Source organism: Andrographis paniculata, unplaced genomic scaffold, assembly GCF_009805555.1.
Source record: "Andrographis paniculata isolate CXL003 unplaced genomic scaffold, ASM980555v1 Contig73END, whole genome shotgun sequence".
NCBI classification, from domain to species: Eukaryota; Viridiplantae; Streptophyta; class Magnoliopsida; order Lamiales; family Acanthaceae; genus Andrographis; species Andrographis paniculata.
The window spans coordinates 916941-932499 of record NW_026137610.1 but is presented as its reverse complement, the minus strand read 5'-3'; the positions used below and the strand labels follow the sequence as shown (position 1 = coordinate 932499).

The following is a 15559-nucleotide window of genomic DNA, read 5'->3' as shown; positions in this document are numbered from 1 at the left end:
CCACACCATGAGACAATGGAGTATCTGATTGAGTAGAAGGACGATCACTCCCGGAGCCAACTATGTCGCCAAAGATGTCATCGTCGAGTATGAGGCCCCCTGGTGGACCACCGTAAAAAAAGGCCGACATCTCCTTCAGCCAGATCATCCAATTTTGTTGACGGCTCGGCCCGTCCGCATCGGTTTTCTTCTCCAATCCGGCGCCTCCAGTTTACATCCTTAACCCACAGCTCCGATTTATATTCCTGAGCAGCTGGTTCCGATATAGTTTTTGGTCGACGTTCAAGAAAATTATGGCCGTACACGGCCGTGTTGATATAGAACACGGCCGTGTTTGTTTTGTCAGCAACACACTTAGCTGCCATGTGGAGTTTTTCATTGATTTTTATGATGTGATCAATTTTGATTAAAATTATTTATAGAGGTACTTAAATTGATGAAATTTTTATATTGAGACCAAAATTGATTATTTTTAATTATATTGAGATCTGTATTAATTTGTTTTCCTTATTATAGAATATAATTATTATGTGTATAATATTACAAGATGATTTATGTGAAAGTGAATTTATAACCATAAAGTCACAAATTCAAATATTTGTTGGTAGAAAAAAGTTAATGAAATTAAGAAGACGAGCATTATAATTAAGGATTTAATTTAATTTCTACACTGCTTCACAGTCAGGGCACTCATTCTTACTGTTGTTATTATTATTATTATTATTATTATTATTCACATTTCCACTCTCCGCGCCGCCCAATTTCCCGTTCATCTTCGCGGCGGAGCCGCCGCAGACGAAGTCCAAATTATAGAGCACCGGCACCATGGTGAGGAAGCAGAGGAAAACGAGGACGGGGCCGAAAATCCAGAGCAGCAATGGCAGGGCGGCGTAGAAGAGACGGTTGCCGACGGCGTTGAGCGTGAGGCCCCTCTCGAGAAGGTCGGCGACGTATTCCGGCGAGACGTCGTCGGCGGGGCAGTTGATGAGGAAATTGACCTGGTTGATGAAGCGGATGGAGAGGGAATGGCAGAAGAAGGAGAAGAGGAAGACGAGGAGGAGGGTGACGTACTTGAGAGCCACCATGAACTCGCCGTGGGCGCCGTAAACGGCGTCGTTTAGGGGCTTCTTGACGCTGTAGGTGCTGCTGATCACCGCCGCCAGCCCCGAGCAGAGAAGGATCGACGTCGTCGCCATCAGCGTCGACCCCATGATCGTGTTCCGCAGGGTTTGGACGGCCAGGATGTTCTTCTTCTCATTGTCCTGCAGATTGATGATGATAATAATAATAATTAAATAAATAAAATTTTGATTCGAGGACCTTAATTGGTTATTTTGGTTTTGTTGATTAATTAAAGATTATTATTGTTGTTGCATGTCGACGCAGGAGCCACTTTAATTATTCACATAGTAGTATTTTTTTTTCCAAATTCCAATATTATAGTGGAACTCCAAATTTGCCAAATTAAATAAATAAATAATAAAAGAATAACCGAAACTGGCCCCACCTGCATGCCATGTTATACATATACACGCAACACAAATCAATTGGTGCACGGCATGCAACCGCGAGTTAAACGGTAATAAGTCTGTTTAAGTAAGAAAATAAAGTAACTTTACAGGGAGGATAAGATTCACATTTTTAAAAAGGGAGGTTTACGATGCCAACTTTTAATTTAATTAGAGAAATTCAATAATGCTAGCTAGCAAGCTCTTCAATTATTGTAATAAATGAAATGATTGTTAAAATCAATTGGTGATAGATGCAGTGCAGTGCTGTAAATTAAATTAAAAGGGAGAGTTTTCACGTGTTTTTCAATGTGGGACATATTGAACTGTAACGAAGTAGGTACCTTGACAATGGCGGCAACCCAGAAACGACGAGCGCGGGAGTTGGTGCCGATGATGGTGGAGAGGGGTCGGGTTCGGACAGCATGCCAAAGCCATGCATGGTAGGCCATGCACAGTATGAACCCCAACGGCACCAGTATCACGTCCAGATAGCATTTCTTCCATTCCATCATCCAGATCCGATATATATATATATATGTATCTATATGTATGTATATGAGATATATACTCTCTCTCTCTATCTACCAACTTCCTTGACGATCGATCGATCTGCACACCACCACCTATCTCATATAAATAACAATTCAATTAATTAATTAATTATGTTATATCCCCGCCGCTCCTCTCTCTCTCTCTCTCTCTCGATCTCTCTCCTGTCTGTTTGTCTCTCTTACTTCACCTGGTCTCATCGATATATCTCATGCATGGATCCACGACTCTCTCTCTACATTATATATATATATATATGCATGGAGAATGTGGGTGGGTGGGTGGGTGGATCATGATATCTCACTAGGTGGCAGCTGGTGGGGTTCGAGTCACACACACATACAAACGTATATATATACATATATGTATATATACATACAGGAGTCATGTGTGTGGTGGCGAAATGGTAATGATGAACATAGACAGTTTCAATGCCCACATTCATGCATGGACATTAGTCCCACTTTAATTTAACAATTATTGTATATATATATATATATGATAACAAATAGTGGGTTTAATCATGTGATCATATTTCTGTCTTTACTTTGCTTTGCCTTAATCTTCATGTTTCATCACCTCTACGTACCCTCATGCTTTTGTTTCCTTTACTGTTTTATTTTTTGGGGTTTAATGTTTATTTACATCTTTACCCTTTACTTTGTCTGCTCCAATACAGCAATTTAATGATATATATATATATATATATATATAATTCAACAAACTTTAATCCGGTTGGTGTGGATACCCTTTACTGTTGGATAATAGAATATGAATAATATTAATATATTTATCAGAGGTATAAGTATATTTGATTTATTACTAATATTCTATTCGAATATGTTACGCAATTATTTAATTTATTCGAATATTACCCATATTCATTTATTCTTCCCATTATCTTGTAATTTAATTATTTATATATAATATTGTAATAAAAACAAGTGCATATTTGGGTATGGATAGCTAGGGATTAGTAGTTTTCAGTTTACTAATTGAAGAAAGGAAGAAAGAAAGAGAGAGAGAGAGAGAGGGAGAGATTAATCTTTCATTTGTATTTTTTTTTATTAAGATATTATATTGCTTATTTATTATTTATCTAAAATATATTTATTTAAAAAAAAAACTAAAAGTAAAAATTGCAACAATATTTTATCACTTCTCAATATCGAATTTAATTTATTTTTTAAAAAAATATATATTATTTTGCTAGTGGAATTAAATAAAAATTTTAATTTATCTATAAAAATTCGTATTCTTTAGGCTAGATTGTAGGCTCAAAAATAATTCATTTTTCAAAAAATAAAAAAAAAATAAAATTCTTGGGTATGAATTTTCGTTGTGGAGGTGAGTGGAGAATGAAAATGAAGGGAAAATATTTTGAAAAATAAAATAAAAAAATTTGTAGATATTTAATTAATTAATTAGTGGTCATATATGAATTGAGATATAGAAACATAAGCAAGTGAAATTCTGAGTGGACAATTAGAAATAAAAGAAAGTTGTAAGAGTGGCCAACAGCTAATTATCATGACTCAGCTGCCAACGTTAAGGCGGAACCCAATATTTCTAATCAGTCCCTCAACTTAGTACTATTTACCAACCAGCATCTCTACTTTTTTGTCACCTAATTACTTATTTTATTTTATTTTATCTCATAATGCACGAATGCATGAAATCTCCTACATTTAAATAAATAGTTCATAATTAATTATGCCATCAATGAAATATACAAAACTGCACAAAGTGGCCAATAACACAAGTTCAGTATATTAAAATTAAAATTAAAATTAAAATTCCCACACGATATGCTAAAGCTCTGATCATTAATTTTATTGGTCACACACATACATATTGAAATAAAATTGAATTATTGGTTGGATTAAATTTTACAGTCTTTGTCATATATTTCTTACTGAAAGACAATTAGGACGTGGAAATCCATCGTGTGCCCCTTTTGCTAACAAATAATACCACAAATAAGTGGAATTATTTTTAATAACCTTTCAAAAAAATTATAAAATTTTTGTAACTAGTGACATTATTGTGTTTTATTTGTGGATTGCTGACTAAGCAAAATATGCGTACGCTTACTAATAAATTAATATTATTATAAGCAGCGACAATTTTGGGTTCAATTTTACATATTATTTTTTTTTTTACAGTTTTTCATTTAATAAAAATAAATACTACTATTTCTTCATTCTAATTTAAAACATTTTTTTATTTTTTATTTTAGTAAAAAAATAATTTTACGATAAGGCCAAAATATTCTATAATTTTTATTTTAACTTATAAATATATTCTTATACATATAATTATTATTGAGGAAATATTATTCTTTAATCTATTATAAAAAAATTGCAAAAAATACATTCGAGTGAGACGAAAATAATGTAATTTTTATAATTTTTTATTTTTTAATGATAAAAATATTATTAAAAAAAATTATAGGGTGTGTTTGTTTGGAGGTTTGGATTTTGAGTTGAGATTTGAATAGTAAAAATTTTGAATTTGAATAGTTGTATGACGTAATATAAATAGGTAATGATGTGATGTTTTGAATGTAAAATTGATTTTTAGTATAATATAAAAAATAAAAAATAAGTGTTTGATTTGATGTTTTTGAGAAGAAAATTTTGAATGAATTGTGAAATTTTGTCAAAATCTATCTGCCCTAAAAATAAACTAACAAATAGTAACCCGACCCGCCATAAAAATCCGGACCCGAAAAGCGGTTGACAGCTGGACAGTACACTGCATAAGTTTGCGCTACCATTTACTCCGCCGGTGCTTGGTTCTCCGGTGCAACGCTTCAAACTCACGCCGCGGTTATCTGCAACGACGACATTGAACCTGGCTCCATCTGTTGGAACTTTATTTTTTTCTGAAGTTTCGAAATTAGGGTTTGTGGCGTGGGAAGTCGCATCGGAGAAATGGATTCAATCTATGGTGGAGGAGATTACTCGTATTCTTCTTCTCAACAGTCCAGGATCACCAATGTCGAGAGCCTCCAGAAACAGTCGTGCACAGTATGAATCTCAAGGTTTGTGTTAGAAGCGAAGAGATTCGGTACAATTTTTTACTCTCAGTATTTCATTATGATGACTTTGCAATGCATATGTATAATTATAGTAACCTAGATTATTGGTTATGGTACGTGTGTATATAAATTCATGTTTTTAATTGATTTCCTCTCTGCATACATGCATTGTTACAAAGTTAGGAGCTTATTACTCATGGTTTAATTTAATTGATTTCCTGTCTGTTTAAAATTCATGGTTTTAATTGATCATTAATTGCCAAGAAAACAACACCCACCAAATATAGAAATCTCCTGATCATCCACAGGAAAAATTCACTGGATAGATCGTGGTGTTTGTGAGACCTAGAGGGGAAGACGTAGGGGTTTCTGTTCTGCAGGAGACAATCAATCACAAAGAACTTATTATTTTTCATGTCTGAATCCCTGATTGAAGCTAATTTGTTTTGTAAATGTCTGGAGGTTCTTGCGTCCACAATAGCATACAGTTTATTGTCACAGCCTCAAGAACTTCTGTATTATCTAGACAATAAAGAACAGAACATATAAGAAAGATTGGAAAATGTGGTGTCCAGCAATGAGCCCTGGTGCAGATACAGGGCCTCAAATCCCTAGATTGGTTGCTGTGGCAATAGACAAGGGTAAGGGCAGCCACATTGCCCTAAAATGGGCTGTCGATAATCTTCTCAGCAAAGGCCAGGAAGTTCTTTTGATCCATGTCAGGAATAAATCAGAAACAGGATTCTCTGTTCCTAATTCATCTTCCAGCCCCTGTACTAATGTCTTTTACATGTAATGGAGTTTGATCAATTTCACATGATGCATAAACATTGGTTTTGGTTCGATTTTTGGTGCAGGGCCTGGCCAAATTTCAGATAGCAGTGTGGATGTTGCAGGTGACCGCCGACTGAAGGAATTTTTCCTTCCTTTCCGCATCTTCTGTTTGCGCAATGATGTGAGTATTCAAGTTTTGTTCGTTCCACATGTATATAACCCAATATGTTCTCAGCTGTTTTACAACGTGGCTAGTTTCATTCTCAGATACAATGCCATAATGTTGTGCTGGATGATACAGATGTATCAAGAGCCGTTACTGACTTTGTGAAGAGAACAGTAATCGATATTTTGGTCGTAGGCGCGGGTGCAAAAGCTAGTTTCTTCAGGTCATTGATGTCTCCTTACATTTTTCTCAATATGCAGCAGATAGAGTTAACTGCAATGTCTGAATGGGAGTAGTCATGTAAACAAACAGATTCAAAGACAAGGACATTCCCGGAAGCCTGTTGAAAGGTGTCCCTGATTATTGCACTGTGTATGTCATCAACAAAGGCAAGATCACATCCACCCGAGCTGCTACTCAGCTCTGATCGAACGATACAACAAAGATGATGACGCCACGGCTGACAAAATCAAATTACGGAAGTTGGAGCATGCTGATCGAATGTTGCTTAGTGCAAATTTGTAGATATTTCATTAGAACCATAATGGCAACCGGAATTGAAACAGTACACTGCAAAATTACACTTCAAGAGTAATACAATATTGTGGTGCCACTCTCCAGAAATAAACCACGGGCACGGCGCAGCGACAACAGCTCTAACCCGATATGTACTACAATCTCTAGGTGCTTTGCTACACTTATGGACACTGCCTACATTGTGTACCAGAAGTTCTCTCTCTCTACTCTGTCTACACTACAGATGGAATATCAGTAACAAGGATGGATAATCATTACCTGAATCATTTGTTTCCCGGCTACCGCCCTGATCTTGTGCGGTTGATGCCATCCAGTGCTCCCCCAAATGCTCTTCGACTGTAGTTGTAATCGGAGCTATCATGTTGTGATCTGTGCTGGCGCGAAGAAGATGCATTGGGAGAAACTGGCAGAAGAGACAGCATTTCATAAAATACCAAATATAGTCTCTATCTAGATACGTTGAAGATTTACAACAGAAAACTAATGATTGAATACTCGAAAACGAAAAGCATTCCTCACCTTGAGGAAAATTTATTCTGATAGGAGGAGAACCACTTGTCGGGGTAGCGGTAGGGGCTTTGTCTTGCCCAGAGATCTGTTTACATGATTCATCAAGTTTAATCGACAGACTACAAAAGACATTATCGACAAAGAAAAAAGCTCCTAAACAGTGTTCCTTCAGAATCCACTAAAATTTCAAGAAAATAACCATATCAGATTCATCGATTGGACGTCAAGTTCTAAACAAAGAAACTAAACCTTCATAGCATGACTTACAGCAAATTTTAGCGTCCTTTTGTAAAGTGTTACGAGCCCAGAAAAGAGCTTGACAGCATATTCGGCAATCTCTTCCGATTCGTACTCTGCAAAAGCATATCCTCTAGGTTTATCGGTCTCCTTGTCTCGAGGTACATACAAGTCGACCACAGGCCCTGCTTGAATGAGAATGTCATACAACACTCTATCCATCACTCTCTCGTCCACATTTCCTGTAAACCGGACATTCAAGCAAACCTAAACAATCAAAAAAAGCATCGATGACCTGGTTGCAGTTCACTTATGTTTTTAAACTTGTTCTTTACACTATTCACCAAAAATTTCTCACTAAAAAGCATCACATTAAAAACATATCTTTCATTTAATATATATAATTCCAAAACCTATTTTTAGTTCAAAACATAGCATCCAATTCATATCGAAGGCCTGTTTTCTATTATGCTTTTTACTATTCCCAACCCAACCAAAAATCTATAAGAACCTTCCTATAATATACTCCCTCGTCCCCCATAAAATGTTAACATTTTTTATTTCTTTAGGAGATATGAATATAAATTTTAAAAAACCAATCACTCCCTTTCGATGCAGCTTTTCCAATCCAATTTAAATATAAACTAATTTATAACCTAAATTAGGGTCCCAACAAAGCGTACAAATTTCGGAATGGCAACTCAAGGATGAATCTTCCATATTAAATTTATAGATTGGTAAAATAAAGGACCTGACTGAAGCAATTAAAAGCGAAAGCTAGACGAAATACAAGTGACAAACGGAATACGAAGGGATGGAATATGCATACCAATATAAACTGTACAACTAGACTTCTCCACCATGGTTCGAAACAGGGAGTGATTTGCAACAGCAGGTTTCGTTTTTGGCTGATTCCTTGGAAAAGTATCCGGAGAACAGGTAGGTATGCTAGGAACTCTCGATTTCCTTGATATACGGTGGAATCACCGGAGCAGAGGAAGAATCAGAAGGAAAGAAGAAGAAAGATTAAAAAAAAAAAAAAAAGAAGAAGAAGAAGACAACAAACTCACAAGATGTTTCAGCTGGCGGCGGCGGACTTCGTCTTCGGGAGAAAGCCAGCGGCGCAACGTAGAAGAAGGAAAGGAGGCAAGGATACAAAGAAGAAAGGAAGGGACGAAATTGTGGGGGCGGTGAGGATTGTATTTGTGGGGCTACCGTTTTTTCTATTAATCATTCCTTCCGTTTGGATTCAAATTCAAATAAATTATTTTTTATTTAAATATAATAATTAATATTATTTTATTTTTTTAATTTTTATTTCAATTATAAATATATTAATATATATATAATTATTTTATACATATAAATAATAAAAATATTAAAAACTTTTATATACGTGTACACTATTATTACTTCCAAGAGAGAGTATTATATTTCCTCTATTTCAATATTTATTTTGTATTATAGTAATCGGTAACGTATACTATTTGTTAGCATGTACTATTTGTTGTGTTGGAATAAAATGCTAAGTTAATGCAATACATTATCTATTTTATATTGACTTGTTAATTTGATGAAATCAATACTGTACTAATTTGATTTCGTTAGTACTTTAATCACGGTCGATAAAAAAATACTAAAATAATTTTAAAATTTGTACCATAAATTACAAATATATTATTATATATATAATTAAAACAATTTGATATCTTTTTTCTGACTAATAAAATAATACTTCCACATAATATTTTTATTTTTGGTGCCAAATACTTTAAACATTTCTAACGTAACATTATATTTAATCATACACCATGCTTTATCATAATTATCAGATTATTCTATTTAATATTATTCATTTAAATTCTTAGAAGGAGTATCATTTAGGGAGGAGATTACTCATATTCTTCTTCGCAAGAATCCAGGGTTTCATCAATGTCGGGAGCCTCCATAAACAGTCGGGCACAGTATGAGTTTCAAGGTATTATTTCATTCTGACGACTGTGCAAATGCATACTTATTACAATTATAGTAACCTTAGATTGTTGGTTATGGAGTACGTGTATAAATTCATGGTTTTAATTAATTTCTTGCATGCATTGGCACAAATTTAGGAGCTTATTACCATAATGCACTATACTGTGATTGGCAGAACATCATAGGCAACAATTGCCAAGAAAACAAGACCCACCAAATATAGAAATCTCCAGATCCATCATCCACAGGAAAAATTGACGGGACAGATCGTGGTGTCTGTGAGAGACGTAGGGGTTTCTGCATGACACAATCACAAAAAAATTTATTAATTTTCATGTCTGAATCCCGGATTGAAGCTAATTTGTTTTCGTAAATGTCTGGAAGTTCTTGTGTCCACAATAGCATACAGTTTATTGTCGCAAAGCCTCAAGAACTTCTGGATTATCTAGACAATAAAGACCAGAACATTTAAGAAGGATTTGAAAATGTGGTCTCCTGCAATGAGCCCTGGTGGAGATAGAGGGCCTCAAATCCCTAGATTGGTTGCTGTTGCAATAGATAAGGATAAGGGCAGCCAGATTGCCCTAAAATGGGCTGTCGATAATCTTCTCAGCAAAGGCCAAACCGTCGTCTTGATTCATGTCAGGAATAAATCAGAAACAGGATTGTCTGCTCCTCCCAATTCATCTTCCAGCCCTTGTACTAATAATGTCTTCCTGTTTCCACTTATGATAGGAAAATATCTTTTCACATGTAATGGAGTTTGATCGATTTTTGTTGCAGGGCCTAGCCAGATTTCAGACAGTAGTGTGGATGTTGCAGGTGACCCCCAATTGAAGGAATTGTTCCTCCCTTTCCGCGTCTTCTGTACGCGAAAAGATGTGAGTATTCATGTCTTGTTCTTTCTACATGTATATGAACCAATTTGTTCTGTTCTCAGCTGTTTTTACAATGTGGCTAATTTCGTTCTCAGATACAATGCCATAATGTTGTGCTGGATGATACAGATGTATCGAGAGCCGTTATTGACTTTGTGAAGCGAACAGGAATCGATATCATGGTCGTGGGCGCGGGTGCAAAAGCTAGTTTCTTCAGGTCATTCATGTCTTCTTTACATTTTCCTCGATATGCAGCAAATCATAGAGTTATCTGCAATGTCTGAAAATGGAGTAGTCAAATGTAAACAAACAGATTTAAAGGCAAGGACATTCCCGGAAACCTGTTGAAGGGTGTCCCTGATTATTGCACTGTCTATGTCATCTACAAAGGCAAGATCTCATCCACACGAGCTGCCACTCGATCTGCACCATCGTTTGTTAGCCCACTTCGTAGCCAGCTGATAATGAGTCAAACCAACACTCGAAGTAATGCCGGACAGGATACACCACCGGTGCCCTACAGCAACAATTCTAGAAGTTAGTTGTTGTCACTTTCTTGCATCCATCTTATGTATTTTTCCTCAAAATTTTCAAGAAACTAATGTTTGTATTTCTTCTGAACAGATTCAGTCTCTGGGTCGAGGCCCGGATCAGAAATACCTTCGGGCATGAGAGCGAGTGATGCAGGGATCAAGTATGTAAGAAGATGAATCGATATACATTATTAATCTGGATGGATATTTCAGCATGAAGACATCATTTTTTTTTTTCTTACATAAATAGGTCTCCTTTTACTCATCGGAGGGCTCCCAATGGAAAGGCATACGAACTCTCCGAGCCAGAAATGGACATATCCTTTGTCAGCTCAAGAAGAAGTTTCGATGTGTTCCCTACAATAAATGACAGCTTTGATGGTGGCATCACCCCTCCTCGTCTTTCCGGTGGCTGCATCACCCCTCCCAGGCTTTCTGGATTCTCCGACATGGATTATCAAGGATTTGACTCGTGGCAGTACGGTCGCAAATCCGTTGACATTGGGCGAAAGTCAATGGACATTTTGTCTCCCCTGTCGGGCGAGAATGACATGTCATTCTCTTCCGGACAAACAATGGTAAGTATAGCGCGCACACTCCATATCAAACTCCTCAATCATGCTTAAAAATTGTCCCAATTCAGGAGGATGTTGAAGCAGAGATGCGGAGGCTAAAGATGGAGCTCAAGCAAACCATGGATATGTACAGCAACGCGTGCAAGGAAGCCCTCACAGCGAAAGAGAAGGTTCTATTCACCTTTTGACCTAAATCATTTTCGCCTACAGATTCTGATGTTTCGACATTTCAGGCGAAGGAACTCCAGCGATGGAAAATGGAAGAGCAGAAAAGGATAGAGGAGGCGCAGATTGCAGAAGAAGGTGAGGAGAAACATAAGTCGAGGTCTATGCCGGTTATGGATCACTCCGAAGCATCTCAAAGAATCGCCGAGCTGGAAGCTCAGAAGAGAATCAACTCAGAAATGGCGGCACTCAAAGAAGCAGAGGAGAGAAGCGCACCAGAGTGCAGGTACAGGAAATACACCATTGAAGAGATCGAAGTTGCTACTGAGTATTTCTCAAAATCTAGAAAGATCGGAGAAGGCGGCTATGGCCCTGTGTACAAATGTTATTTAGACCACACTCCCTGCGCCGTTAAAGTTCTACGTCCCGATGCCACTCATGGCCGATCACAGTTCAATCAAGAGGTCGAAATTTTGAGCTGCATCCGGCATCCGAACATGGTGTTACTTCTAGGAGCCTGTCCGGAGTACGGTTGCTTAGTGTACGAATACATGTCCAACGGAAGCTTGGAGGATCGTCTGTTCCAGCGTGGCAGCACGCCGCCATTGTCGTGGCAGACAAGGTTTACAATCGCGGCCGAGATTGCGACAGGCCTGCTCTTCTTACACCAGACCAAACCGGAGCCTCTGGTCCACCGCGATCTGAAACCGGCCAATATTCTTCTCGACCGGAACTTTGTCAGCAAGATCGGCGACGTCGGGCTGGCGCGGCTGGTCCCGCCGTCGGTGGCGGACAATGTTACTCAGTACCGAATGACGGCGACTGCGGGGACGTTCTGTTACATCGATCCGGAGTATCAGCAGACAGGGATGCTGGGAGTGAAATCGGACATATATTCTTTAGGGGTGATATTCTTGCAGATCTTGACGGGGAAGCCGCCGATGGGGCTGACTCATCATGTGGATAGAGCTCTGGAGGAAGGGACGTTTGCGGAGATGCTGGATCCGGCGGTGGCGGAGTGGCCGGCGGAGGAGGCGACGGAGCTGGCGAAGTTAGCGCTCAAGTGCGCGGAACTGAGGAGGAAGGATCGACCGGATCTGAGTAAAGTTGTGCTGCCATTTTTGAACAAGCTGAGGGAGCTTGCAGAGGATGCAATGTACGTTTGTGTGTGTATGTATATGTATGTATATGTATCTCATTCTTATCTGATTTTCATTCTTGCAGGAAGACTTGAGCGATCGCCATCTGCACAATCCAGCACCGGCGGCTGAGCTGAATTCAAGCTGCCCCTTTTATTTATTAGGCTTTAGTTATTCTATATAGATATATTGGGCTTCTTCTTCTTCTTCTTCTTCTTCTTCCTGTAAATCCCACCTCTGAACTGCCTGCCTGTCTGTGTGTTTGTTGTTAGTTTTTAGTTTACATTTTTTGTGTTACAGACACATTTTGAATTCTGGTATGTAAATGAATCCAGATTATTTTAGTTGTCCAGATTCATTGAATATGGCAGTTAGTTGAGTTTTTTACACTGATAATAGATAGCATAGTGCATACAGAGTCGATGCCACGATGAATGACTGATTCATTATTTGACATTAAAAAAATAATAAAAAAGTAAAAAGGACGATATTGAAATATTGTCACGTCACGTGACTTGAATAGGACTCATGGGTGCCTTTGAATCGCATATTACTATTATTATATGGATGATGGGTCATCATCATCATCATCATCGATCATGTACGGACAAAAGGGTTCCCGAGATCTGCTATAAATACACCGCATGCTTCTAGCCGCCGAATCGTCCCCCGCGCAGAACCACCGCACGATTTCGGCAGCAGAAGGAGAGAGAGAGAGAGATTCGTGTTTAGACAAGATCAATTCGTGCGTGCGATCCCTCTCTACTCCTCGGCATCTCTGTTGCTCGAGATCGCATTTCTCTCGAGCTTCTACTGGAGTGAATTCGTTGCCTTTTGTATCCGGAACTGTAGGTGTTATTCTTTGTGCATTTGTGGTTTTTTGGATCATTCGAGACTGATTGATTGATTTTCATACGTTGATTTTTATTTTTTAGCAGATTTCTGATCATTTGAGCACGAAGTGAATAGAAGATGGTGTTCTGGGTTTTCGGCTACGGTTCATTGGTGTGGAACCCTGGATTTGAAGCCGATGAGAAAGTAGTCGGATTTATTAAGGACTATAGGCGTGTCTTCGATTTAGGTATGCCTTGAACATATTAATTGCTCAAGATTTATCGAGGCGATTTTTTTTCGGATCAGCGTATCTATTGTGGACTGTTGTTAATTTCGTTTTTATGCGAGCATCGTGTGATCCATGTGATTGATTGTAGTCTTATAGAAACCCTATCTGCTGGTGTTCTTCGCTGTGCTAATTGTAATTTGTAGCTAATATTGGGGAATTCTATCCTATTAGTGGTAATTATGCATCTTCTTTCATTTTCCAACTTAAAGAAAATTTATTATGGATATGATAAATGATTGCAACTACTCTGATGTATTTCAGCTTGCATTGATCACAGAGGCACGCCTGAACACCCTGCCAGGACTTGCACCTTGGAAAAATATGAAGGAGCTGTCTGCGTGAGTTCAAAGATCCTGATTTCTCTAATGATTATTTATTCAATATCAATAATTTTCACATATGCAAGTCATCATTTTAACATCAATTGTTTGTGTTCCCCAAAGGATGAAAAGTTTTGGTTGTGATATCAAACCTTAACTTTATGCCATACCTTGCCTACACCGTTTTGTTTAAGGTCACTTTCCTCTTTGAGAACTTACCTTAATTTCTGTTATCAGTGGGGCACTGCTTATTGTGTGCGTGGAGGGCCAGAAAAAGAAAAGGCAGCAATGGAGGTACTCAATATATTAATTTAACATATATTCAACTCAATGCACGTGTCTTTCTTCTATTATAAGGCCGCATGAATCGATCTGATTCTTAGTTAAATGCTGTGTGTTAGTATCTGGAGAGAAGAGAATGCGAGTATGATCAAAAGACAGTGGTAGAGTTTTTTAAGGTGAGTTGTGCGTTGTCTTTTTCCTTCAACATTTTCTGCTTCTGATCTTTAGATGATGAAGGGGTTAGTTTATTTTATCTTAATTTGGTGTAATGTTGTTGATTTTTAATGCAGGAGGGTGATTCTGAGCAGCCCTTTTCAACCGATATGATCGTGTGAGTATTACCCCTCTTTGCTGTTAAGTGTAACTCCTTTTATCAATAGTCCCAATCTAGCAATCGATCTCAACTGTTAATGTTTGCTTGTGTCCAAAAATTGCCAGATTTACGTCTACCCCGGACAAGATATCAAACAAATACTATCTAGGACCTGCCCCTTGGGAGGACATGGCCAGGCAAATTGCTTCAGCTTATGGTCCCTGTGGAAACAACAGGGATTACCTATTCTCGATGGAAAAGGCTTTGTTTGATCTTGGTATACATTCTTTCCCTCCCATTTACGACAACCGTTAATTGGATATTATAAGTAACCAAGATTCAACAGTTTAAGGCAACATGAACAGGTCATGAAGACGACTATGTTATTGCACTCGCAAACGAGGTTAGGAAAGTGCTTGGAATGGTTGGAAGCATCCGAACAGGCGGAAGCATCCTCCGAGGCGAGAAGCTCCCCCGCCCTACTCCCGTCCCTCTTGAGTCGGGTTTATCGTCACCCCGGAAAATTAGAGCCCTTGCCTGAACAGGACGATCCCCAGCTACTTGCTAACAGAAAGTCTCTTCTCTCTAACAGCAACTGAATGAGGCCATGTCTCTTCTGATTGTTCTAGCATATGTGCGCTTGAGTTTAACATCATCTGTTGATGACATAAATAAGCCAATACATATATATATTAGGCCCTGTCTTGTACCATCAGTCTTGTACCATCAGCCATGGACTATAGATAGATGTATTCCACTTTTTTGCATTATCGTATACTTCTTTGTCTTTGGGCCCTTTCATCTTTGGCCTTGAAATTAGCCCAAAGTAGTTCACTTTCTTCCTTCTTGTTTACACTGATGAAAAATGAGATAAAATTGCACAAAATTTACATTGTGCATAATTTTCTAAATTAATTATTTATAGATTAA

The 15559-nt window shown here is 37.9% G+C and overlaps 5 protein-coding genes across 6 annotated transcripts; 3 read left to right on the top strand and 2 right to left on the bottom strand.

Moving 5' to 3' along the window:
• Positions 1-586: 586 nt before the first annotated feature.
• On the bottom strand, positions 587-2272 carry LOC127265692 (uncharacterized). Its single transcript, XM_051295631.1, has 2 exons — positions 1853-2272; positions 587-1262 (listed from the first exon to the last, which is right to left on the bottom strand). The coding sequence occupies exons 1-2, from the start codon at positions 2021-2023 to the stop codon at positions 666-668; spliced, it is 768 nt and encodes a 255-aa protein (XP_051151588.1). The 5' UTR covers positions 2024-2272; the 3' UTR covers positions 587-665.
• A 2569-nt stretch (positions 2273-4841) lies between these two features.
• Positions 4842-6659, top strand: LOC127265717 (U-box domain-containing protein 51-like). Its single transcript, XM_051295673.1, has 4 exons — positions 4842-5106; positions 5961-6058; positions 6145-6266; positions 6356-6659. Exons 1-4 carry the CDS (start codon positions 5010-5012, stop codon positions 6468-6470), a joined length of 432 nt encoding a protein of 143 aa, XP_051151630.1. The 5' UTR covers positions 4842-5009; the 3' UTR covers positions 6471-6659.
• On the bottom strand, positions 6572-8530 carry LOC127265715 (uncharacterized). Its single transcript, XM_051295672.1, has 5 exons — positions 8398-8530; positions 8157-8293; positions 7358-7569; positions 7100-7175; positions 6572-6983 (listed from the first exon to the last, which is right to left on the bottom strand). Exons 2-5 carry the CDS (start codon positions 8188-8190, stop codon positions 6859-6861), a joined length of 447 nt encoding a protein of 148 aa, XP_051151629.1. The 5' UTR covers positions 8191-8293; positions 8398-8530; the 3' UTR covers positions 6572-6858.
• Positions 8531-9786: 1256 nt separating this feature from the next.
• On the top strand, positions 9787-12876 carry LOC127265415 (U-box domain-containing protein 35-like). Its single transcript, XM_051295194.1, has 9 exons — positions 9787-10000; positions 10085-10182; positions 10275-10396; positions 10493-10716; positions 10804-10873; positions 10963-11290; positions 11356-11457; positions 11521-12608; positions 12677-12876. Exons 1-9 carry the CDS (start codon positions 9787-9789, stop codon positions 12684-12686), a joined length of 2256 nt encoding a protein of 751 aa, XP_051151151.1. The 3' UTR covers positions 12687-12876.
• Positions 12877-13231: 355 nt separating this feature from the next.
• On the top strand, positions 13232-15428 carry LOC127265628 (gamma-glutamylcyclotransferase 2-1-like). Of its 2 annotated transcripts, none has more exons than XM_051295519.1 (8): positions 13232-13439; positions 13527-13672; positions 13976-14052; positions 14272-14328; positions 14436-14492; positions 14607-14647; positions 14755-14906; positions 14995-15428. In XM_051295519.1, exons 2-8 carry the CDS (start codon positions 13564-13566, stop codon positions 15168-15170), a joined length of 669 nt encoding a protein of 222 aa, XP_051151476.1. In that variant the 5' UTR covers positions 13232-13439; positions 13527-13563; the 3' UTR covers positions 15171-15428. The 2 variants fall into 2 exon arrangements, with proteins under 2 accessions (XP_051151476.1, XP_051151475.1); XM_051295518.1 differs by having other exon boundaries at positions 13235-13439; positions 13530-13672.
• Positions 15429-15559: the final 131 nt, after the last annotated feature.